A 25,463-nucleotide genomic window follows, 5' to 3' on the forward strand; every position below is an offset into this window, starting at 1 on the left:
CAAAAATGTCAAAACTTTGTTCTCAATTTACCACTAGAAGCAGCTCATCAGCTTTGCTTTTCTTAATGGATTTACCCCAGTCTACCCTGACATACTATAAGCAGGTGGCTTTGCTCAAAAAATAGGAAGAAACAAAGATAAAAAGCAAAACTCAGCTACGGAAGGAACAGCACCAACATAGTTGGCCACAATGGTCTTTTTTCTTTTTTGTGGTACTAGGGATTAAACCCAGGGGCATTCTACCTCCAAGCTAAATTCCCAACCGTGTGTATGTGTGTGTGTGTGTGTGTGTGTGTGTGTGTGTGTGTGTGTGTGTTATTAGGAATTGAACCCAGGGATGTTTATCTTTGAGCTACACCCCCAAACTTATTTTATTTCATTTTGAAACAGGGTCTCACTAAGTTGCAGAGGGTTTCATTAAGTTGCTGAGGCTGGCCACGAACCTGTGATCCTCCTGTCTCGGCTTCCCCAGTACTAGGATTACAAGCCTGTGCCACCACCGCCAATTTAAAATAGAATTTTTAAAGCAAGGTAAATGAGTATTTAAATTCTCAACAGGCATGCAACAGATCAAAGGTCTATCATATAAATACAGCTCTTCTTTTTACAGATTTACAAGACAGACCATAAGCGGAGCACGTTAATTTTGAAAATGGTAAGGGAAGCCTGCATTGTCAGCTCAGCCATTATCCACAGACCAATTATCAGCTCGGCCATTATCTACAGACCAATCAGATAATTTAGAAATAATTAAATGGATGAAGTGGCAAGAAGGAAAAGGCAAAGAAGGCATCCCTTCCCTCAGAGGAGTTTTGCTTTGCGATGGAAGCAGCTCACCATGGCGACAGGTGAGGTTTTACTGCCAGTTCTCACCAACCTCTCTTCTATTGCCTGACTGAAGCCCCCCGCCTCCCCACACAGGTGTAATCAAAGGTGACCAAGGGCTTGGAGACTCAGGTCACCCTTCCGATTTCTCAGATAGGCTGTGTGTGTGTGTGTGTGTGTGTGTGTGTGTGTGTGTGTGATGCTAGGGATGAAACCCAGGGGCCTTCTACTTCTGAGCCACACCATCAGTACTGTTTTATTTTTTATTTTGAAATAGGGTCTTGCTAAGTTGTTGAGGCTGGCTGCGACCCTGTGATCATGAGAGCTTTTAAAAGAACTTGACGTCCTTTTGGATTTTGGTTTCTCTCCTAGAAGGCATCACCGAGATGCCTTTGAGGGGATTTCATCGCAAAGCCCGCCCTGCTCATCAGCCTAATGGCCTGTCTAGGTCTCCCAGTGTGGCTGCCATCTTGCCCCTCCACGTGGCCGTCTCCCAGAATGCTCCACGCTCCCCACATGTCTTCACGTACCACACTGATTGGAAAAGACGCTGGCTGGACCCTCCCTCCCTGCGAAGAAAGGGATGCTTATAGGATAACAGCAGTGTTGACTCAGGGAAGATTCAGCGCCTGCCTGACCTGCGTTCTCTTTTCTCATTCGGGTTCTACTTGTAGAAGTATGCTCCTCGCCTTCTGCTCCAATTTCAAGAGAGAAACCCCCTTGAGAGGAGAGGAATAGTTAGAAGATTCCGTAATTCTTGCCATGAATATATATGATCTCCACCTCATTACTCCACCTAATCACTCCTTTTCCCCAGGTTGCTGTCTGTGTGTGTCACTTGCCCCAGTTTTCTGCGTTTGGACCCATCAACCTAAAAGTAGAGGCGAGAATTCACCAGTGTTAGTGATAACACTTTGCATTCGTTTTTTTCAAACTTAATTGTTTTCTGTTCCATTATCTTTCTTCCTTGTAAAATAATAGAAGCAATGATTTTATATTTGAAGTAAGTTCAAGTCTTTGAGATGACATTTTTGTTTTTAGCCTTACCATGAATGTGATATAGCCTGGATTATCTCTACACAGACATGAAGCTGCAAACCGCTGAAGAGGACATCCCTGCTTTAGGGAAAGGAAGGTACCAAACCGCCTGACAGATTTGGGGTAGGAAATGCCAAGTAGAACCTTGATTGTTTGCAGTTATTTCCTTGAAAAGAGAAAAAACATAACCTCCCTAATATTTTAATGCTATTTTCAGAGTTCGAGATAATCCCGAAGTATCACTTTTAAAAGAAACAAATTAAGTGTCATTTTTGGGCAAGGGATTCTTTCCATGGATGGGCATGTTCTTTGACAGGATCAACCTCTATGAAGCTGCCTCCCAGTCACTCCACAGATGGAAACTAGTAAATACAGTAATTAACTGGGCAGTCTTGGGACCACCCTCTGAGGTTGGACTGCCCATCAGGAGATCCTGTTTGACACACATTCTACCTAGCATGCTCACAAAAGCCTCACATTCTAGAGGCACCGAGAATGCATGCATTGAATACACACACACACACACACACACACACACACACACACACACACACAACATCCCCAAAACCACACCCCCAGAACACCCCAGGGCACGAATACACTAACACAGAGCACAGCATGCGCCTGTGCCTCAAGCCTTTACATCCTCAGCCAAGAAGCTGCCCAGAGACACTCACGCAGCACAGTAGGCCTGGCCTTTAGGACCCAGGGACACTCTTTTTTTCTTTTTGGTACTGGGAATTGAATCTAGGGGCATTCTACTTCTGAACTACACCCCCAGCCCTTAAAAAAAATTTTTTTTTTCTTTTGAAACATGATCTAAGTTACTAAGGCGAGCCTTGAAGCTTCAATTGCCCTGTCTCCGTCTCCCAAGTACTTAGAAACATGCACCACCGTGCCCAGCTCCAGGGACTCTCTTAAATCCTGAAGGAGCCCGGGCTGCAGGACAGGACCTTGGACATCATCTTACTTTCCTACCCTCATCTACCCTCAAACTCACGTCTTTCTGGGAGTTCAGGCAGGCCATGCCACCCAGGAATAACCTCGAGCAGAATAATAATTTAAAAATTATTGAATGTTCTCTGAATTTTTAAAAAATGACTCTTTTGTTTCAACCTACTCTTGTTGCAAGTAGCATACTGTGCTTAAGTCAAGCAGACAATATAAGCTGTGACTTCAAAGCCATTCCTTGATAACACATTAAAAGAGCCCAGGGTGGACCTACTGTTATCTGTAATTCTACAGATAATTAACCTCAACTCAGAGAGGTTGCTGGGCACTTCCTGTAGGCAAGGTTGCTCTCTTCTTGGTCCTGCTTGGTTTTGCTTTCCTGACTCATATATTTTATGAGTTAGTCAGGGAGAGCACTGAAGAATCTTTTAATAAAATTCCATTTGAATGTGTAGAGGGAACTGGACTTTCTGCTTGGCTGGCCTACCGAGAACTGCAGCACGCGCCCTCTCTCACCTCGAGGCTACAGGGTTTCGCTCATTTCTCTGCAGCCTGAGCACCACGATCTGTAGTTTTCTTTTTTCTTTTTCTTTTCTTGGTGCCAGAGGTCTGCTCTACACCACCGGGCGACACCCCTGGCTCCTTAGTCTTTCTTTAGAGCAGCAGTGTACTTTCGGTCATGGGCTTGAAAATACTGCCTTTGCAACTCAATCTCTTAGAACGTGAAGGTACCAGATCCACAAGGGAGACAGAGCCCTCCACTATGGGTTTGTCTGTTCCACGGACATGTTCCTGAGCTCCTTCCTGTCTCATTTTCCCACCTTTAAACTTCTGAGTCCAGCGGGCAGCCTTGCCACCCTCCCGTCTCTCTACATGCCCCACCTCCAGGCATCGCCCATTCTCAAGCCCCATCTGCCTTCGGGTTAGATAACTCACCTGGAAGCCCACCTCCCCTTCCAAGCAGCCTCCCCTGATTAAGCAAGGATGGAGCCACCTCGGAAGCACGACTGATACACTCCCGGTGCAGGAGAACACATGTACACAGCCTCCAGACAGACACACACTCACAGAGAGAGCACTTCTCTAGTTTTGGATTGGAAAGCCCCTGCAAGGGTAAAGAGATCAAGTTGTTCCCCTCCATAACCAATTAATCCTTTCGGATGAGATATTTTTTAAGAGTCTTGGGATTACTCAACACAGTTATGTGCTAGTTAGCTTTACACCGTCTTTAAGCCATCTTCCTAGCTTTTCTTTTTCTTTCTTTCTTTTTTTTTTGCGGCACTAGGGACTGAACCCAGGGCTATTTTACCTATGAGTAACATCCCCAGCCCTATTTTATTTTTTATTCTGAAACAGGGTCTCGCTAAGTTGTTGAGGCTGACCCTGAACCTGAGATCCTTCTGTCTTGGCCTCCCAGTTACAGGGATTACAATACTTTATTTATTTATTTATTTATTTATTTATTTATTTATTTATTTGTGTGTGGTTCTGGGGATGAAGCCCAGTCGGGGGCTTTCTACCTCTGAGCGATGTCCCCAGCCCTATTTTATTTTTCCTTTGGAAACAGGGTCTCACTAAGTTGTTGAAGCCAGCTCTGAACCTGCCATCTTCCTGTCTCAGCCTCCCAAGAGCTAGGATTGCAGGCAGGTACCACCATGCCCGGCTTCTCAGCTTCTTAAAAGCCTAACGAAAGGGAACTGACACTCACCAATTGGACAACAATCAAGTCGGCCCTAAAATCTTGTGGTGACGAAGAAATACGCAGGAAGAGCTAGCCATGCGATGGGCAAACGCCCTCGCTGTAGAGTCAGTCTCTCTCTCTCTCTCTCTCTCTCTCTCTCTCTCTGCCTCTGGGAAGCCTTAACGACTCTTTTGCCCACACACTTCTGGGTAGACCTTTGGGGATAAAGGGCCACGCCGCTGCTAGACGAAAGCCCTAAGAACCAATGTAAAGGTCTCTGATTTAACTCGTCCAGCCGCCAGTGAGGCCAGGGCTGCCCGCGGAGCTAGGACCTGCGGCCACTGCACGAGGAAATACAGACAGACAGAAGCGCTCTCAGATCGCCACGCTCCCACGACAGTGATGACAGCCCTCGGGGAGGGCCGAGAGACTCGCGGCAGAACAAGACCAGAACGAGGGGACACGGATGGACCGGCGGCTGCCATTCACACAGGGCTTCAAACACCACTGCCACGGAAGCTTGCGAGCCAAGGCCGCGCCGTGCGACCTTGAAGCAGAACATTATCGATTTTGTGGTTGTAAAACACGTACCTTCAACTGCAGAACTCAGTTTTATGACACCTTGAATAAAAACAAAAAGCGGTGGTTATATAATGGTCCGGAACTCCGTCACGCTTCTCACCACACACACGCTTTGGACTGAGGTTTTAACTACACGAATATTAATCTCACCAATGAGATGTTTATGTTTGGTTCGACTGCATGGGTGTCTTCATTTCCCCACTGGATCGTCTGGGGAAATCTGTCATTAAATAAGGGATCCATTGTGTTTTGGGATGAGACAGAGGCCAAGTCTGTTTGAGAGAACATTTCTGTATATGAATTGTGCTGAGTTATGAATCAATAAAGCTTCACACAGGAGCAGAGGGACCAGTGCCTCCTTCTTAACGCTGCTTCTAGGGATCATTTGTGTACGTTGGAACAGGTTTGTGTTGAAATATTTATCAGCTGGTTAAAAGCCATGGCGCAGTCTTGCAGCGTCCTCTTTTGGGGTGGTCAGGCTAAAGACCCATTTCTTGGTTGGATGGGTTCAACTTTTGGCTCCTGTGAGTGGGCTGAGCAATGATCACCCGGCTACTTATTCCAGAAACCTTTGGCTGGCTAGTCATGTGCCTTTTCAGTGAATTTAAAGGTTAAAATACTAAGCTAAGATAAATGAGAGCTGGTCCAATAATGTGATCTCAAAAGTATTTTCTGTAAGTTGTAGCTGTGAATAAATAATACTCTCCAGTTTCTTTGTCATAGGTACGATCCTTTAGGCTGAGTGAGATTGTCTAGATTCTAACTAGAATATAATTTAGAGTCTAGAGTATAATTTGGTTGAAATTTTGATTCTCTCTCAAACCAGGAGAGTTTCTAATTTAAATGGAAACACAAATCTTTTTTTTTAATACCATTAAATCAAATTGGTATCACAAAGAATATCCACCGGTGTTAAGAGATTATGTCCACAGGGGGACAAATTGCTCTCCACTTTGACTTTCTGGAAAGACTGCTTTTAAGTTACCTCTTGACTTCATCTTGCAGGACTGGTGGTTAATGTTTACCAGGGGACTTTCCAGAGGAGAAAGCAGGCACCTCTATGCATATATGTTTATTGCAAATTTTACTAATGCCAAGGATATTAGCACATAATCCACAAATAGTGATGGAATGCATAGTACTTTTCATGGCAAATTCCATACAGCAGTTGGTTTTCAGAGCATGCTTTTTTTTTTTTTTTACTTTTTTTAGGGATATTTTATTTTATTTTATTAACAATTTTTTACTGAACATAAATAGTATACATTTAAACTATATTTGGTGCCCAGAGCATGCTTTTTTTAAATTTTGGCCAAACTTTGTATCAATAGCCAGCAATTCAAACCATAACTATACAAAATCACATATGCAGTCCCAGAAAATTTATTCACATTATATCTTTTATGTGATCTACTCTTTTTTTGTGTGTGTGTGTAACTGGGGATGGAACACTGGGGCATTCTACCTCTGAGTTACACCCCCAGCCCAATTTTTTATTCTTTATTTTTAAACAGAGTCTCACTGAGTTGCAAAGAGCCTTGCTAAGCAGCTGAGGTTGTCCATGAACCTGGATCCTTCTGTCTAAGCCTTCCAAATGCTGGGATTACAAGGGTGCGCCACCACATCTGGCTTTGATCTACTCTTTATCTACTTTTCATTTTCTTTCGTGCGTGCGTGCGTGTGTGTGTGTGTGTGTGTGTGTGTGTGTGTTCCTGAGGATTGAACCAGGGAATATTCTGCCTCTGAGCTACACTCCAGCTTGATTTTATATTTTTATTTTAAAGAGTGTCTTGCTAAATTGCTGAGCCTGGTCTCGAACCTGAGATCCTCCCGTCTCAGCTTCCCCAGTACTGGGATTACAAGCGTGTGCATTATGCCCGGCTTCACATTTACATAAGTTATTTTTGTTAACTTAAAATTTCTTTCGGCTTCTAGATCATGTAAATACCCTCATTATGAAAACTCCTCTCAGAACATGGCGCTGGGAATAGATGTGCATTTGCCACAGCACCGTGCAGTGTTTATATCACAAACACAAGATGCAAATAATATCAAGAGTAGGGTGGTTGCCGGGCGCGGTGGGCACGCTTGTCATCCCAGCACTCGGGAGGCTGAGACAGGAGGATCGCAGTTCGCGGGCAGCCTCAGCTACTTAGTGATGCCCTTTGCAACTCAGTGAGACCCTGTTTCAAAATAAAGAATAAAAAATAGGGCGGGGGTGTAGGTCAGAGGTAGAATGGCGCTGGGTTCCATCCCCAGCACCACACACACAAAAAAAGAGTAGGGTGGTAGAAAGTGCTCTAGTGGAGCTGGGCATAGGGGCGCAAGCCTGTAATCCTAGTTACCTGGGAGGCTGAGACAAGAGGATCGTCAGGCCAGCCTGAGCAACGTAACAAGATCCCATCTCAAAAAAAAAAAAAAAAAAGTAGTCAAGTGATTAGAAAGCGAAGAGTTTTGGGGGATTTATTACCTTTCTTTTTTTGTTTTGCAGTGCTGGGGATTAAACCCAGGTCCTTAGCCGGGCGTGGTGGCGCACACTTGTAATCCCCGCGCTTGAGAGGCTGAGACAGGAGGATCGCACGGGTTCGAAGCCAGCCTCAGCTGCTTAGTGAGGCTCTCAGCAACTTAGTGAGACCCTGTTTCCAAAATAAAAATATATTAAAAAAAAAAAGGTCTGGGAGTATAGCCCAGAGGTAGAAAGCCTCTGGGTTTCACCCCCAGTACCACCAAGAAATGAATGAATGAATGAATGAATAAATAAATAAATAAACCCAGGTTATTGAGCATGCTATACTACTGAGGAAGTCCTGGCCCTTATCTTTCTGGTTTTGTGGTACTGAGGGCTGAACCCAGGGGTATTCTACCTCTGAGCTACATCCTCAGCTCTTTTTATTTTTTTTATTTTGAAACAGGATCTCGCTCAGTTGCTGTGGCTGGTCTTGAACCTGTGATCCTCCTGGCTCAGCTTCCCAGCTACTGGGAAAACAGGAGTGTAGCAACATCCCTGGCCTATTAAAAAAAATTAATTGTAAGTTTATATAATTTGATTGTACCAATGAGTTCATGAGCTTCTGAAAATTGAACAGTGGGCTTTTGCAAACCAGTAAGAACCTGATTTAGGGCACTACTTTTCATAATTGATGTTTCTTTGCACTCAGGTCCGAAAAAGGAAATTCTGAACTTCAGAATACTCTGAGATGTCACAAAAGGGTTATAATTTAATTGAACGAGCCAAATGTGAGTAAGCTTAGCATTTAGCATTATTTTGCCAGTAATTTCAAAGCCTCTTAAACCTGTCATGTGCAAAGTATATGCTATTCATACATCACCTTTGAAATAGCAGTCAACCAAGAACTCAGTCAAAAGGGATTTGACGGTTTTGATCAGGCGACTAAGCCAGCAGGCAGTCAGGCCCGGGCAACAGACTTAGTTAAGCAATGATCCACTGTCTTTTCAAACTGTAGAATCTTTACATATGGAAGAACATTAATTTTTCAGCCATATTCATTTTTGTGTATAACCGTGTTGTCAGTGAATCGACATTCATTTGCTTCTCCCAGAAGAAAACAGTGTCCTCTAATAGATGCGTGGGACTAGGCTTGTGCAGAGACAGCTAGAGGAATTCTTAGAGGCGACAGGGCAGTGGTGGAGGGGACCCCACACGTGCGCTTATGGAGGTTAAAATAAGAGGTTAGTTAAGGAGTAAGCAATAGTCTGATTTGAGAACTCTAACTGTAAACAGTATCTTAATGACATTAGTTATTAATTTATACAGATACTTCTTATTTTTTAAAACCCCAAACCAAATTTTTCTTTATCGTAGGATATGCCTTTATATTGCAAAGTAACTGTATCTGAGTAAAAATCAAAAGTTTTCTTTGTCTAATTATGTGGCTAATATTAACATTACATATGCACTTATAAAATAATAAGAATTGTTTTGGTACCGGGATGGAACCCAGGGGCATTCTTCCTTTGAGCGATACCCCCTGCCCTATTTTTTTATTCTGTATCTTGAAACAGGGTCTCACTGAGTTGCAAAGGGCCTCACTAAGTAGCTGAGGCTGTCCATGAACTGCGATCCTCCTGTCTCAGCCTCCCGAATGCTGGGATTACAAAGGTGCACCACCACGCCCAGCTTAGAAAAGATATTTTTATCATAAGATGTGACTAGCTTAAAAGTTTGGACTTCTTAAGAAGTGATTTTTGCTGATGTATAAAGGCTACACATAGTCCCGCTGAATTCCAGGACACACGGTGGACATTGCCTGGCGGGCGGCTGACATTGACATGGCTTGGAATTATGAGAAAGCTGAAACATATACACATGTGAGATACAGACACACACAGCGGCTCTCCCACCCCCTTGCTGGAGTCCTCACAGCTGCAATTTTTTTTGTTTGTTTTTGTTTTTTGTTTTTTTGCAGTACTGGGGATGGAACCCAGGACATTCTTTCTACAAGCTCCATCCCAGTTCTATTTTTTATTCTTTATTTTGAAATAGAGTCTCACTAAGTTGCAAAGAGCCTAAGTAGTAGATGAGGCTGTCAAAACTGCAATACTCCCGTCTCAGTCTCCCCAGTGGTGGGATTACAAGCATGCGCCACTATGCCTGGTTTGTACAAGTATTTGAAAAGAAAGAAAGAAAAATAAGTAAATAAATAAAAGAAAAAAAAAACAATTGTTTTTCTTCAAACTTGACAAAAGAGGTTAGTTAAGAGGTTAGTTGTTATCTTCAATTGACAAAAATCCTAACCTGCAGTGGTTTGGTAGACTTTCTCTTCGTCTTCCTGCAACTCAGAACCAACTCACTCAGGTGTGTTCTCCGCTGCAGAACTAGGTTCCAAAAGCATCCTGACCTCTTTCCTATTACTTTCCACCTTCTGGTTTCCTTCCTTAATTCCCTTCCCTCCCTCCCACTCCCTTCCTCCTTGTTTTTTCCTTGCTGCAGATTGAGCCCAGGGTCTTGTACATGGCAGGCAAGCTTTCTACAACTAGGCTACATCCCCAGCTATAACAGCTCATTTCAATTGATCTATAAGAATCATAGGATGAAGGGTCAGATTAAAATTACTCATGCTAGCTGGGTGCCATGGTACATGTCTATAATCCTGGTACTTGGGAGGCTGAGACAGGAGGGTCACAGGTTTGAGGCCAGCCACAGCCACATGGTGAGGCCCTCAGTAACTTAGTGAGACCCTGTTTAAAAATAAATAAATAAAAAAAAAAAATAAGACTGAGGAGTGTAGCTCAGAGGTAGAATGCCCCTAGGTTCAATCTCCAGTATCACACACAAAAATAATTTAATTAATTATTTAAATTAATTATTGAAACAGGGTCTCACTGAGTTGCAAAGGGCCTAAGTAGCTAAGGCTGTCTGCGAACCCGGATCCTCCTGTCTTAGCCTCCCAAATGCTGGGATTACAAACATGTGCCACCATGCCTGATTTAGCTAATATTTCTTCATGTCCATTTAGCTAATATTTCTTGATGACCATCTAAGACATAATCTCACTTTCCAAGTAGTTGATAAGGATTTTGGAGACCTTCTGACATTACAAATACTGGTAACCCCAGTATTTGGGAAGCAGAGACAGGAGGATCCCAGTTCGTGGACAGCCCCAGGGACTTAGTGAGGCTCTTTGCAACTCAGTGAGACCTTGTTTCAAAATAAAGAATAAAAAATAGGTCTGGGGGTGTAGCATGGATGTAGAATGCCCCTGGGTTCCATCCTTAGTACCACACACACAAACACAAAGGAACTGGTGGGGGGCAAGATGGTGGCGGCCGCGGTTGCAGTGGCGATTGCGGCCGCTGAAAAGAACAAGCATTCCTCGGAGAAGCCCTGGACACCAGATTTTGGTTTAATATCTGATTGGGACAACTTAAGGAGACATTTCTAGCTCTGACTTCCTATCTAGAATTCAGGAGAGAGAGTGGATAACGGCGGAATTAGAAGCAAGATGACAAGGAGGCACCTGCCACGCAAGAAAAGTGATTTTTGGAAGAACATTCCAGAAGAGGTTAGAGAAAAGACCGCTTCAGCCGTGTGTGCTGGGGACTCTTAATGACATACCTTGTAAGAAAAACGACCTGGGCGTGCTGGAGGGAGCTGAGCAGCTCCGGGTGGGAAGCTGAGCCACGCGTCCTGGGAAGCTCAGCGTGCCTGGCCGCCACGCTCCTCTGTGCTGCGCTGGGGGCCATAGTGTGCTTGGAACAGCAGACCCTGCTCTACATGGTGAGGCTGTGGCTTCTGCTCTTGGAAGGGAGATAAAAATTCACTGCTGCTAAGTGCTCGATCTCACAACCTCTTCAAAACACACATACTGTCTTCTCTTATTAAAAAAATATATATATAAGGCCAGGTGTGGTGGCGCACGCTTGTAATCCCTGTGCTTGGGAGGCGGAGACAGGAGGATCGCGCTGGTTCGAAGCCAGCCTCGCTGGCTTAAGAGACTCTGTTTCCACATAAAAATGTTAAAAAATAGGTCTGGGAGTGTAACCTGTGGGAGGGTATCCCGGAGGTAGAAGGGCTTCCAGGAACCCCAGTACTACCAATAAATAAATAAATAAATAAATAAATAAATAAATAAATAAGATTTATTTATTTATGGGGTCAAGATGGTGGCGGCGACAGCCAGGATTCAGGAGATGCAGACAAAAACCTATCCAATTCACCTGGAACTTTTGGAAAAAAATCCCCGCCAAGTGGGACTGCTCCTTCCTCACATGCTTAAGAATTCTGGACATCATATGTAAGAAAGGAGCTCAGCGGAGAACTAGGAGGAAGGTGGTGTTGGCAGCGGCGGCGGTGGCTAGTATTTGGGAGAGGCAGAGATCTGATCCAACCCACCTTGATCTTCGGAAGAAATTGCCCCAAAGGTAGAATGCTACTGCCACGCATGCTCAGGAATTCTGGACAACATGCAGAGTAGGAAAAGTGTTTGGGAGAGACCTGAGATGGTGGAGGCAGCGGCAATGGCAGTGGCCAGTATTCAGGAGAGGCAGAGATCTGATTCAATCCACCTTGATCTTTTGAAGAAATTGCCCCAAAGGTAGAATGCTACCACTGCACATGCTCGGGAATTTAGGACAACATGCTGTGTGAAAAAGGTGCTCGGAAGAGAACCGAGATGGCTGTGGCAGCGGCAGTGGTGGTCAGTATTTGATAGAGGCAGAGAGTCAATCCAATCCACCTCATAATTTTAAAGAAATATCCTCAAAGGTATACTTTTACAGCCGCACATCCTTGGGAATTCTGGAAAACAAACTGTGTGGGAAAGGTGTTCAGGAGAAAACCGAGATGGCAGTGGCAGCAGCGGTGGTGGTGGTGACCAGAATTTGGAGGGGCAGACAGATCCAGTCCAGTCCACCTTGAACTTTTGAAGAAATCTCCCCAAAAGTAGACTGCTCCTGTCACACATGCTCGGGAATTCTGGTTAACATGCTAAGTGATAAAAGGGTATGGGGGGTTTCAGAGGGAGCCCTGCATAGCCGGGATGAGCTGCCATGCTGCGTGTTCTGGGGGTCATTAGCCCTCGTGGCCACCGCGCTCCTCTGCGCAGAGCGGGAGGCCAGGGTACACGTGGAGCAGCAGAGCCTGCTTTCCGGAGTGAAGCTGTGGACCTCTGCCTTTGGAAGGAAGACAAAATTAATTGCTACTAGGTATTTGGGGTCCTGGCTTTCGCAAAAGACATGCATTGCTCTCTCATATTAAAAAAAGAAAACATTGAAGGACACCAGGTGTGGTGGCACACACTTGTAATCCCCGCGCTTGGGAAGAGGAAACAGGAGGATGGCGCAGGTTTGAGGCCTTGCTGGCTTAAGAGACCCTGTTTCAAAAAAAAAAAAAAAAAAGTAGATCTTCCAGGAACCCCAGTACTACCAAAAAAAAAAAAAAAAAAAAAGCGGGGGGGAACATCTGTAGATGACCTGCTTATAGTAGCAGAGAACAAGCCCTATGCACAGCAAGACAGCAAGGCCGGTGCTGGGGCCTCTGAGGCCAGGATAGGAGCCTGCCAGGCGGCTAGGCCGGTGCTGAGGCCAGTGAGGCCGTGCCATGAGGCAAGGCCGGTGATATAGCCTCTAAGGCTGGGATCAGAGCCTGCCAAGGGGTGAGGCCAGTGTCGGGGCTAGTGAGGCCGGGATCGGAGCCTGCCATGAGGCAAGGCCAGTGCTTGGACCTCCGAAGCCAGGATTAGAGACTGCTGATGGGTGAGGCCAGTGTCATGGCCAGAAAGGCCAGAATTGGAGTCTGCCATGAGGCAGGGCCAGTGCTTGGGCCTCGGAGGCCAGGATCAGAGCCTGCTGAGGGGTGAGGACAGTGACAGGGCCAGCGAGGCCGGGATTGGAGTCTGCCATGAGGCAAGGCCGGTGCTGGGGCCTCGGAGGCTGGGATGGGAGCCTGCCAAGGGGTGAGGCTGGTGCCGGGGCCAGCAAGGTCAGGATTGAAGCCTGCCATGAGGCAAGGCTGGTTCTGGGGCCTTCGAGGCTGGGATTAGAGCCTACCGAGGGGTGAGGCTGATGCCAGGGCCAGTGAGGCTGGGATCGGAGCCTGCCGTGAGGCATGGGCAATGATGGGGCCTCTGAGGCCAGGATTGGAGCTTGCCATGAGGCAAGGCCAGTGCTGGGGTCAGTGAGGCCAGGATTGGAGCCTGTCGTGAGGCAAGGCTGGTGCTGGGGCCTCCAAGGCTGGGATCGGAGCCTGCTGAGGGGTGAGGCCGGTGCCGGGGCCAGTGAGGCTGGGATCGGAGCCTGCTGTGAGGCAAGGCAGGTGCCAGAGCCAGCAAGGCTGGGATTGGAGCCTGCCGAGGGGTGAGGCAAGGCCAGTGCTGGGGCCTCTGAGGCTGGTATCGGAGCCTGCCAAGGGGTGAGGCCGGTGCCGGGGCCAGAGAGGCTAGGATTAGAGCCTACCATGTGGTGAGGCCGGTGCTTGGGTCAGCAAGGCCGGGATCGGTGCCTGCCATTTGGTGAGGCTGTAGCTGGAGCCAGCGAGGCCGGGATCAGAGTCTGCCTGGTGGCCAGGCCAGTGCCGGGGCCTTCAAGAGTGGGATCAGAACTTGCAATGTGGCATACACAGAGAAATATCAAAGAAAATAAAAAAATCAGATGCTTTCCCTAATATGCAAAAACTAGGAAGAAATGGGTAATAGGAGGAAATCTAGTGGAAGAAAGGGCCCTATGGAGGAGCAATTAAGGTAACCAATCAGAGGGGATGGGATGGGGGAAGATGGAATCTCTTTAGAACACGTGATGTACGTAAACAAATATATCAATGGTAATCACTAAATCAAGCATGGGATTGAGGGAGGGGGAGGGAGTGGGATGGGGATTGGATAAAGGCTAATTGGATGATGTGTACTTGGATATCCTCACAAGTCTTGTATTCCATTGTGATGTTTGACTACAATGCACCAATGAAAATATATTTTAAAAAAGGGTTCATTAAAAAAAAAAAGAACTGTTAGTTAATCCATTTTATGTCCAAACATCTCTAGAACCTGCAGTTCTCTTGTCTTTTACTGTTATCATCCTGGGTCAAATTATTAGAGCAATGTTCACAGGAATCTGTATGATAAGGTACAGATTAAGAACTGAAAAAGAACTATTCAGTTTTTAATATGTTTCTTTATTCTTGTTATTACTTCGTGTAACTGCAAAGATCTTTTTGTGTGTGTGTGTGGTACTGGGGATGGAACCCAGGGGTGTTCTACCTCCAAGCTACACCCCCAGCCCTGTGCTTTTTTATTCTTTATTTTAAAACAGGTTGTCATTAAGTTGTGGAGGGCCTCACTAAGTAGCTGAGGCTGGCTGCGAACCTGGATCCTCCTGTCTCAGCCTGCCTAATGCTGGGATTGCAAATGTGCGCCACCATGCCCGGCTTGTGACTGTTCTGAGCATCAGAACACAGAAGAAATGTTGCTCGCTCTACTTTTATGCCCAGTCTTCACAGATAGGCAGCTTCCTCTTCCTGACTCATGGAAGTTAAAAGTCCTGAGATTACAGGTGTGGTGGTGCACACCTGTAATTCCAGTACCTGGGAAGCTAGGACAGGAGGAATGCAGATTTGAGGCCAGCCTCCAACTTAGTGACACCTTCAGCAATCTAGCAAGACTCTGTTTCAAAGCAAAAAACAAAATGGGGCTGGGAGTGTAGCTCAGAGGTGGAATGCCCCTGAATTCCATCCCCAGTACCACAAAACTAAGCAACTAACTCTATTTGGTTTTTAAGCAAAATATAGAGGAAATATACAGAACAGAACTTATTGAGTAAAAAAATTATTATTTTACATTTCTGGGCTGTGAGACCATTTTCTTAAGTAAGTTTAGAAATACTTAAGCATATGCCTCATTAAGTTTCTAAAATAGGCAGTCTTCTAAGAATCCTAACGGCCTTTCCCTTCAGGACCCAACTCCAGGCCACACCAAAGAAGGACCTGTGTTGAAGAGAACTGTGGACGTGTGCCGGGTTTAACCAGCAAAGCCAATAGGAACCACAGGAAAGCCACAGAGATGGCCAAAGAGGCGTGTTCGTGAATGGATCATCAAATGGGACACCGCCAAGAGAGGGCGATCAAAGCCCATGGCGTGCTAGTGGCTCCGGATCCTCTGAGGTGGGAAACAGGCTCCCAGGTGACTCCCAGGTACAGCGAGATCGGAAGGGTGGAGCCCAGCGCCATGAAGAATCCTTCCCAAGGAGCAGGGCTGAGCCCAGTGGACAGCACGGGGTTCAGGCTTGCTGGGGACCCGCCGTTGCTGTGTGCCTCTGCTTCCGCCGTGCTGACTGAAGTGTTTCTTCAACACATTTATCCCTCCCCCAAACCTGCAACACAGGCTGGGTACCTGTAGGGCAGATATTCTTAGTTCACAGGTCTCCATATTGAGAGAAATTCTAGTAGACAACTTCATCTAACGAGCCCATCAGCAACTGATCATATATATATATATATATATATATATATATATATATATATATATATATATATATGTTTGGGGGGGTACTGGGGGTGGAAACCAGGGGCATTTTACCTCTGAGCTATACCCCTAACCCTATTTTCATTCTTTATTTTGAAATGGGGTCTCACTGAGTTGCGAAAGGCCTTGCTAAGTAGCAGAGGCTGACCGCAAACCGTGATCCTTCTGTCTCAGCCTCCCCAGTGCTTCCTGTCTCTTGGAACATTCTCCCTGAGAGTCCTGAACGGCCATGCCAGAAGTCTTGAAGCCACAGGACTGGAGGAACCACTCCTCGGCACCATCATCCACACCCCAGCCACCGAAACCCAGGGCCAGGCGTGTGGCCCGTGCCGTCTTGGGTTCCCTACGCAGCCTGCCCTGATGCCCAGCTTGTGCGTCCCCTTGGCTGGTCCCAGACATTCGGCTAAAGCTGGGTCTGTCTGTGAGGGTGTTTTTGGATGAGACTAATGTGGGTGGCTCATGACCAGTCCACCGAAGATCTGAACAGAAGGAAAGTTGAGTGTGGAGTCTCCTCTCTCCCTCCCCCTCCCCCCCTGCTCCCTCTCCCCTCCTGAGATCATCGGTTGATCTGGAAGATGATCAGATCACCATAAACTTGTGACCACCAGATAAATGCCACGATCCTCTCTCTCTCTCTCCCCACATCTATCTCTCTCTCTCTCTCTCTCTCTCTCTCTCTCTCTCTCTCTCTCTCTCCCTGTGGTACTGGGGATGGAACCCAGGGGCATTCTACCTCCTAGCTACACCCGCGGCCCTATTTCTTATTCTTTATTTTTATTTATTTATTTGGTGTGTGTCTGTGTGTGTGTGTGTGTGTGTGTGTGTGTGTGTGTGTGTGTGTTTTACTGGAGATGAAACCTAGGGGCTTTCTACCTCCAGGCTACATTTCTAGACCTATTTTTTATATTTTATTTGGAAACAGGGTCTCACTAAGTTGCTGAGAGCCTCACTAAGTAGTGAGGCTGGCTCCGAACCTGCGTGATCCTCCTGTCTCAGCCTCCCAAGTACTGGGATTACAAGCGTGCGCCACCACGCCTGGTTTATTCTTTGTTTTGAAACAAGGTCTCACTAAGTTGCAGAGGGCCTCACTGAGTAGCTGATGCTGTCCATGAACGGAGATCCTCCCGTCTCAGTCTCGCAAGAACTGGATTACAAGAGGCGCCACCACGCCCAGCACATCTCCCTTACCATCCTTCCACGAGTTGTCTCCTTTTAAAAGTAGAGCTGGGAACCCCGAAAAACACACCACTTACTCTTAAAATGGCCCACGTTCTCCTGGAATGCGCATTCTTCATTTCCTAAGTAAATCTGGAAGACTCTACTGACACCTGCTGAAATTCTTTCTCATCACATCACGGACCCTTTCTCGTCACAGTATGTCACGCCATGTCATGTCACGTCACGCCACGTCACGGACACTGCTGCTTGGGTGGAGCTTCCCCTTCCCTCTGGAGATTCCTTGACTCACTTCTGGGGTGTCTCTCCCCCCAGACAGGGGGACGGTGGGTAGTGTCAGATAGCTGAGCCCCTGTGCCTGGCTTTCCCACCGCACGCACAGGGCACCCTTGGTTCTGGAGGTCCGCTGCACCCTTCCAGGTCTCTGTGCGCTCGAGCACCCCTCCTTGAAGGCTGGCCTTGGGCCGCAGGAGGTTCTCCTTGACCCTCCTGAGTGAGAACTGTCTGTCCCTCACAGCTCTGCTCTCCGTGAGCGTTGATTCCACCTCTAGACCGCAATGTCCATGAGAACCCAGAGAAGATTCTCGGGTCATCGCCGAAGTCCTGGGATCGGCACAGTCGCTGCTGAATACGTTTGTGAAGTGGATGAATGAAATATTGGAGGCAGCTGATAAAACTCTTTTTTTTTCTTTTTGTAGTACTGGGGATGGGACTCAGGGGCATTCTGTCTCCGAGCGACACCCCAGGCTTACTTTGTTTGGCTGTGTCTGTGGGACCCCTAAGTGGGACTGAAGGTGCTGGAGCTCCTTTATGTAACTCCTGGGAAAGAGGACGCTGGAGGGAGCCCCCAGAAAGTGTGGGTGCAGGAATGCAGACAGGACAAAGCCGCTGGTGGCCGCTCACAGTTATGTCCTCGGTGGAAATCTGGAAGCTTCCCTTAGGGTCTAAGGAAAATCGTGGATGCTCGAGTGTGTGTGTGTGTGTGTGTGTGTGTGTGTGTGTGTGTATGTGTGTGTGTGTGTGTGTTACTGGGGATTGAACCCAGAGCCATTCTACCTCTGAGCCACATCCCCAGCAGTATTTTATTTTTATTTTGAAACAAGGTCTCACTAGGTTGATGAGAGTCTTCACTACTTGCTGAGGCTGGCCTTCAACCCGTGACCCTCCTGTGACAGCCTCCCGAGTCCTTGGATTACAGGAATGCTGTTTTAAAAACAAGCTGGGCAAGCCGGGCGTGGTGGCGCATGTTTGTAATCCCAGTACTTGGGAGGCTGAGACAGGAGGATCTCAGGTTCATGGGCACCCTGGGCTACCTAGTGAGGCCTTGTGCAACTTAGAGACACCTGGTTTTAAAATAAAGAGTAAATAATGGGGATGGGGTGTAGCTTCGAGGTAGAATGCCCCTGGGCTCCATCCCCAGTACCAGGGGGGGGGGGGGTTGGCTAGTAGAGACAAAGGAGACAGGCTGGGCAGCAGAGCAAGGCCCTCAGCAACTTGGCTGGGATTGTCTTTCAAAATAAAAACAAAGGCCTGAGGGTGTAGATCGGAGGTAAAAAAAAAAAACCCTGGGTTCCACCTCCAGCACCACAATAAGTAAATAAATAAATAAACTTTAAAATAATAAAATATTTAAAGAGTGAAGGCACTATGCATAGCAGGCCACTATGCAGACGGCCACTCTCGGGGTCTTTTCAGTGGTCGGAGCTGAGCCTGCACCTTTGATTTACCCTCCCTCCCCGAGCAAGCGCACAATCCCGCGCTTGTGCCTTTTGAACAAGTAACAGATTAAAGAGCGGGCAGGAGGCGGATGCAGGCACACCTTTGATCGCTCATCCTTGGGGGTTACGGGAGGGCAGACACCTGGCGCTGCCCGCTGGATACCAACCCAGGCAGGGGCTGGCCTCCCCGGCCGGCTGGTGGTTTAGCACCAGGGCAGGCGGCTGTTTTAAGAAAAACTAAAAAGAAAACCACATGGCAAGACTCCCAGATGCGCATCGTGACGGCAATTCCAGGGGCGTTCAAAGACGGGATCTGCAGACACTCCTCTTCCCCGTGCGGAACTCCTTTTTTATGCAGGATTCCACAGGCTGCTGCGAGGTATTTGAGATTCTCCGGCGAGACAGTATCGCCCCCTAGCGTCCATTGCTGTCGTTGCGCCATCTCCGTGAAACCCAAACGTCACGGGCAACCTGGTCTACCCCACACCGAGACACCTGGAGACCGCGCAGGATCAAAGAAACTGGGTGTAAACTCGAACCCCAACCCGGTTTGATAAGACATCAGATGGGATTTGCCACGAAGAGTTCTTCCTTCTCCACCCTCAGCCGAATTACCTGGATGTTTATGTGGCTTAGAAATTTATCAGCTTCTAATCTGCCCCCCACCCCTTGGGTACTAAGGATTGAACCCAGGGGTGTTGTAACGGCAAACGACACCCCAGCCCCTTCATAGTCATTTAATTATCTTTTAATTTCTGAAAGGGGTCAAGTCGCAGTGTTTTTTTTTTTTTGTAGTACTGGGTATGGAACCCAGGGCATTCTACCTCCGAGCTACACACCCAGCCCTATTTTTAAAAATTCTTTCTCCTTCCTTCCTTCCTTCCTTCCTTCCTTCCTTCCTTCCTTCCTTTCTTCCTTCCTTCCTTCCTTCCTTCCTTTCCTCTTTCTTTCTTTCTTTCTTTCTTTCTTTCTTTCTTTCTTTCTTTCTTTCTTCCTTTCTGTGTGGTACTGGGGGTAGAACCCAGGGGCTTTTCTACTACCAGGCTACATTCCCAGTCCTATTTTTTTATATTTTATTTTAAAACAGGGTCTCACTAAGTTGCTGAGAGCTTCACTAAGTAGCTGAGGCCGTCTGCAAACCGAGATCCTCTTGTCTCAGCCTCCCAAATGCTGGGATGACAAGTGTGCGCCACCACGCCCGACTCCTATTTTTTATCTACTATTTTGAAACAGGGTCTCACTAAGTTGCAGAGGGCCTCACTAAGTAGCTGAGGCTGGCTGTGAATCTGCAATTCTCCTGCCTCAGCCTCCCAAGTCCTGGCATTACAAGGCTGGGCCACCACGCCCAGCTTACACGAACACTACTGACAGGAGCTTCTTGTTGGTCTGAATGGCACAAGCTTGTAACCTTGGTACTTGGGAGGCTGAATCGGGAGGCTCGCAGATTTATTCTAGCTTCAGCAACTTGATAAAAACTGCTTGAAGCCATTTCTTTTTTTGGCACTGGGGATTGAATTTGGGTGTGCTCTACCACTGGGCTCCACCTCCGGCTTTTCTCATTTTTTATTTTGAAACAGGGTTTCACAAAATTGCCCATGCTAACCTTGAACTTGTGACCCTTCTGTCTGAGCCTTCCAAGCATTGGGGTTACAGGAATGCACCACCAGACCTGCCTTATATTTTTATTTAAATAAAAGTCATTTAAAATAAATGTCAGCCAGGTATGATAGCAAATGCCTTTTCTCCCAGTACTTGGGAGGCTGAGACAGGAGGATGGCAGGTTCAAGGACAATCTCGGCTGCTTAGTGAGACCCTGTTTCAAAATAAAAAATAAGGCTGGGAGTATGGCCAGGAGGTAGAAGGCCCCTGGGTTCCACCCCCAGTACTACAAAAAGAAAGAAAAAAAAAGAAGAAGAAAAAAAGTGAAGGAGAAAGGGCAGTATAGTAGAAGCACAATTTTTAATTTATGGCTCTTAAGAGCTTGACATTGGAGCCACACTGAATTCCAGTATTTGGGAGGCTGAGACAGGAGGATTATAAGTTTGAGGACAGCCTCAGCAATGTAGGGAGACTCTCAGAAAACTAGCGAGATCGTGTTTCAAAACAGCAAAAAAATAAAAAGGGCCAGGAGTGTAGCTTGTAGATTAAAACGTCCTGGGTTTTGGTTCAGTTCCCCAGGACCCAAAACAAAATAATAATAACAACAACAAAAGAACAAGACAGTACAGAAGGATTGCAAACCTTCTAGATATTTTTGTTTGGCAGCGCATCTTTAAAAGTTTACATCTATATATAAAAAAAAGTCTATACGGTAAAAAGAAGCTAATTTTTTTTTTTATTGTTAAAATAAGATGGTCAAGCTGGGCGTGGTGCCGCACGCCTATAATCCCAGCATTTGGGAGGCTGAGACAGGAGGATCACAGTTTGCGGACAGCCTCAGCTACTCCTTAGTGAGGCCCTTTGAGACTCAGTGAGACCTTGTTTCAAAATAAAGAATAAAAAATAGGGCTGGGGCTGTATCTCGGAGGTGCAGTGCCCCTGGGTTCCATCGCCAGTACTGCAAGCGAGGTCACCACTTGCATTTTTAAACACGTGCAAAAAGCATCTTCAGACTTATACCAAATGGACCGGGCGATGACCAGGGAGATAAATGGAGTGGTACCCACTAGCAGTGATGCGAGATTACACGTCCCGCGGGCGTCTTGGCACTGTGGCTTCTTTTCCAGAGGACAGAGCGTACAATTTGGCCTCCTAGTGCAATTTCCAAAGGTCCAAGCATCAGTGAGCAGTGGGCTGGCGGGGCGCACTCGCTTCTTGGAAAAACCCTTGCATTCCCAGCAAACCTGGCCTGGCCACCCAGAGCTTCCTGAACAGCTGTTTCTACTATGTACCTCCTCCATTTTTTTTTTTTTTTTTTTGGGTAGTTGTCAGCTAAATATTTATACAATTTCAATACCCACCCTGCAGAAAAAAAAATTATCTTAGAGGTTTTCATTTCTATTTGGCAAAGGATTTTTTTTTTTTTTTTTGGTGGTACTGGGGATGGAATCCAGGGGCCTTCTATCTCCCAGCCACACTCCCAGCCCAATTTTTTTATGCTTTACTTTGAAATAGGGTCTCACTAATTTGTGGAGCGCCTCACTAAGTAGCTGAGGCTGGATGCGAACCTGTGATGCTTGTGTCTCAGCCTCCCAAGTACCAGGATTACAAGCGTGCGCCACCACGCCCGGCTGGTAGTAATGGTGCCGGTCTTCTAAGCCTAAGGGAAGATGGAGGTTGTGTTCTCTTAAGTGCAATTAAGCATAACAGCGTAGAATCCTTAGAAGTTTCCATGTAATTTCTACTTCATGTCTCTACATATAAATCAAACTCTCATGATCCATGCTTGTCTGAGCTACGCCCTGAAATTAATATTTGACAACTGTCATGTAAGCAAAGCAAACTGTACTTTATTTGGCTGAGAAATGACCCAACGCTAGTTTTTCTGTAACAGAACCCTCTGAGATCAAGGTCAAGCTGCCAGTCTGATTTTGCCTGACCTTAAGGAGACCATCTGAAAAGAGGCTTGACTCTTGACTGCACCCGTTTAAAAGCTTCCGATTGCTCTTTGGAAAGCTTTCAAGATTTTTTGGGGGGCACTGGGGATGGAACCAGATGCCCTCTACTTCTGAGCTGCACCCCAGTACTTTTTTATTTTGAAACAGTTTCTCACTAAGTTGCTGGGGCCCTCACTAAGTTGCTGAGGCTGGCCTCAAACCTGCCATCCTCCTGTCTTACCTCCCAAGTACTTAGATTACACGCGTGTGCCACCATGCAAAACTCAAGATCCTTAAAGTGCCAGACACATCTCCTGGAACCTAGTTTATTTATTCTGATTCCTGTCCCTGGCTTTTTCTCTGTCTCATCCTAGTTCAGAACTGAAGGCGGAGGTCATTCTTTGCCCTGACTGAGCCGCTTTTGATTACCTTTGGAGCACAGCACCCCATCTTTCTCTTCTTAGCATTTGTAACAAGGGTCAGTACGATGTGCGTAAACAGTTGGAACAGTCCCTGGTTGTCCGCTCTTTGAAGTCAGGGCAGAGGCTGGCCAGTGTCATGGCTCTATCCCCAGGGGCAGCCTGGTGTCTGGCGGACGGTGGGTACTTGCTATGGTCTGGATAAGTGTGTCCCCAAGGCCCATGTGTTAGCTTGGTCCCCGACCGGGCAGTGACAGGAGGTGGTGGAAGCTTTAAGGGGTGGGGCCTGGCGGGAGAGCTTAGGTCATTGAGGGCATGTCCTGAAGGGCTCCAGCCCCTCCTCTGCCCCTGTTTTTGTGCCCCGGCCTTGAGTGTCTTTTTCATGTCTCAGCCTCCAGGTGAGCAACGGGCTGCATCACAGGCTACTGCCCGAGGAGCTGCCTTGCCACACACCAGGACACTCACAGACCGACACCTCCAAGACCCTGAGATAGCGTAAACCTTTCCACTTTTTAAGCTTATTTATCTCAGGCAATTGTTGCAGTGACGGAAAGCTGACTAACACAGTTATCCATAAATACTTGTTACATAAGGAAGAGAACTCTCAATCCCACCCGACTTAAACTGGCAGTTCAGACTTCCCCGCTTCATGGCTGTGCCTGAGCAGACACGACCATTTTATCGTTAAAATAAGATGGTGCCTGCGAGGTGAGCACTCTACCCCTGAGGTGTGCCCTGGCCCAGAAAACAGATTTTTTTTTCTCTTTTTTGCAATATTGCAGATTGAACTCAGGGACTTCTACTCCAGCCATATTTTATTTAATTTTATTTTTTTCTGTGATACTGGGGATTGAACCCAGGAACATTTTACCTCCAAGCCCTTTTTATTTTTTAATTTTGAAACAGTGCCTCCTGCTGGGTGTACTGGCACACACTTGTGATCCCAGCATTTGGGAGGCTGAGACGGGAGGATCGTGGTTCGTGAACAGGCTCAGCTACTTAGTGAAGCTCTCCTCAACTCAGTGAGACCCTGTTTCAAAAAATAAAGAATAGCCAGGTGTGGTGGTGCAAGCTTGTAATTCTGGCCTATGGGAGAATGAGACAGAAGGATCACAGATCAAGGACAGCCTCAACTACTACTTAGTGAGGCCCTTTGCAACTCAGTGAGACCCTGTTTCAAAATTAAAAATAAAAAATAGGTCTAGGGGGTATAGCTTGGGGTTAAAATACCCCTGAGTTCCATGCCCAGTACAGCAAAATTAATAATAATAATAATAATAATAATAATAATAATAATAAATAAAAAATAGGGCTGAGCCGGGCGTGGTGGCGCACACTTGTAATTCCAGCATTTGGGAGGCTAAGACTGGAGGATTGTAGTTTGAGGACAGCCTCAGTTACTACTTAATGAGGCCCTTTGCAACTCAGACCCTGTTTCAAAATAAGAAAAAATAAATAGGGCTAGGGCTGTAGCTCAGAGGTAGAATGCCCCTAGTTTCATCTTCAAAAAAAAAAAAAAAAAGAAAAAGAAAAAAAAAGAAAAAGAACAGAAACAGAGTCTCATGATTCCAGGGCCATGTAGCACTATGCCTGATTCTATGTAAGAGTTTTTTCTTTTAATAAAAGCCATATTTTCTTGAAAACTGGCGATTCTTCACACTCACGGCACAAGTCATGCACAGTAGGAAAATCAGTTGACGTAGCCTCTGTGCTGTGGGAGAGCCTTCTGAGAAGGAAGGGCTGCGGGGCGAGGGACACCCGCGCCCAGGCAGCCGATGACCAAGAACCTGGCAAGACGGGCTCTTTCTCTTCAGGGAAAAACGTTCTGAGATTTTGATGGGACAGTACTAACCGCAAGGTCTCTCGGACCACATCGTGTGTACTAGTCGCCATTAGCTACCAACTTTGCAATCAGAGTCTTAAGGAAGGAAACTGGCCAAAACTGAGCAAGGATTTTAATACAGTGGAAAATTTCTAAGGATTAATTAAATGAAAGAGCTGTAAGCAGATTGTATTCTTTATTGGGTTTTTTGGTAGTCATAGTTGAATGTTTGGCTTATTATTATTATTATTATTATTATTTTAGTGGTGCTGAGGATGGAACCCAGGGGCATTTTATTCCCGAGTTATTCCTCCAGCCTATTATTTATTCTTTATTTTGAAACAGGGTCTTACTGAGTTGCAAAGGGCCTCACTAAGTAGCTGAGGCTGGCCGAGAACCATGATCCTCCTGTCTCAGCCTCCCGAATGCTGGGATTACAAGCGTGCGCCACCATGCCTGGCAATGTTTGGCGTTATTTAAAATGTTTGGCATTATTTACAAAGCATTTCTTTCCTCTAAACATTTGAAATAAAAATGCTGAGCACCATGGAGAAGGCTGCACACCTCGGTAAGCAGAGCGGCAGCTTGCTTGTGCTGGGCTCAGCGATTACCTTGACAAGAAGGCGTCTGTGCGAACCTGGATCTCGCTGAACCCAGAGAATAACCATAGCTATTGCTCGAGGAGTCAGGGTCTCCCGGTGAAAATCCAAAGGTGCTCCCCTTTACACCCCAGTTACAAAGC

At 46.5% G+C, this 25,463-nt stretch overlaps 1 protein-coding gene across 19 annotated transcripts in view; it reads right to left on the reverse strand.

Annotated features, from left to right (window-relative positions):
• The window catches only part of DLGAP1 (DLG associated protein 1), a gene marked incomplete at both ends in the record, with an annotated part of 318,043 nt that overhangs the window by 120,330 nt on the left and 172,250 nt on the right, over positions 1-25,463 (reverse strand). For 2 of the 19 annotated variants that reach the window (XM_080714556.1, XM_080714552.1), the window contains one exon: positions 5,087-5,116. The exons of the other annotated variants lie outside the window; for them this stretch is intronic. In XM_080714556.1, the coding sequence (XP_080570682.1) occupies positions 5,087-5,116 (30 nt within the window). The remainder of the gene's footprint in view (positions 1-5,086; positions 5,117-25,463) is intronic. 19 annotated transcript variants of the gene reach the window in all.

This window comes from Muscardinus avellanarius (assembly GCF_963383645.1).
Source record: "Muscardinus avellanarius genome assembly, chromosome: 17".
In the NCBI taxonomy this organism is placed as follows: Eukaryota; Metazoa; Chordata; class Mammalia; order Rodentia; family Gliridae; genus Muscardinus; species Muscardinus avellanarius.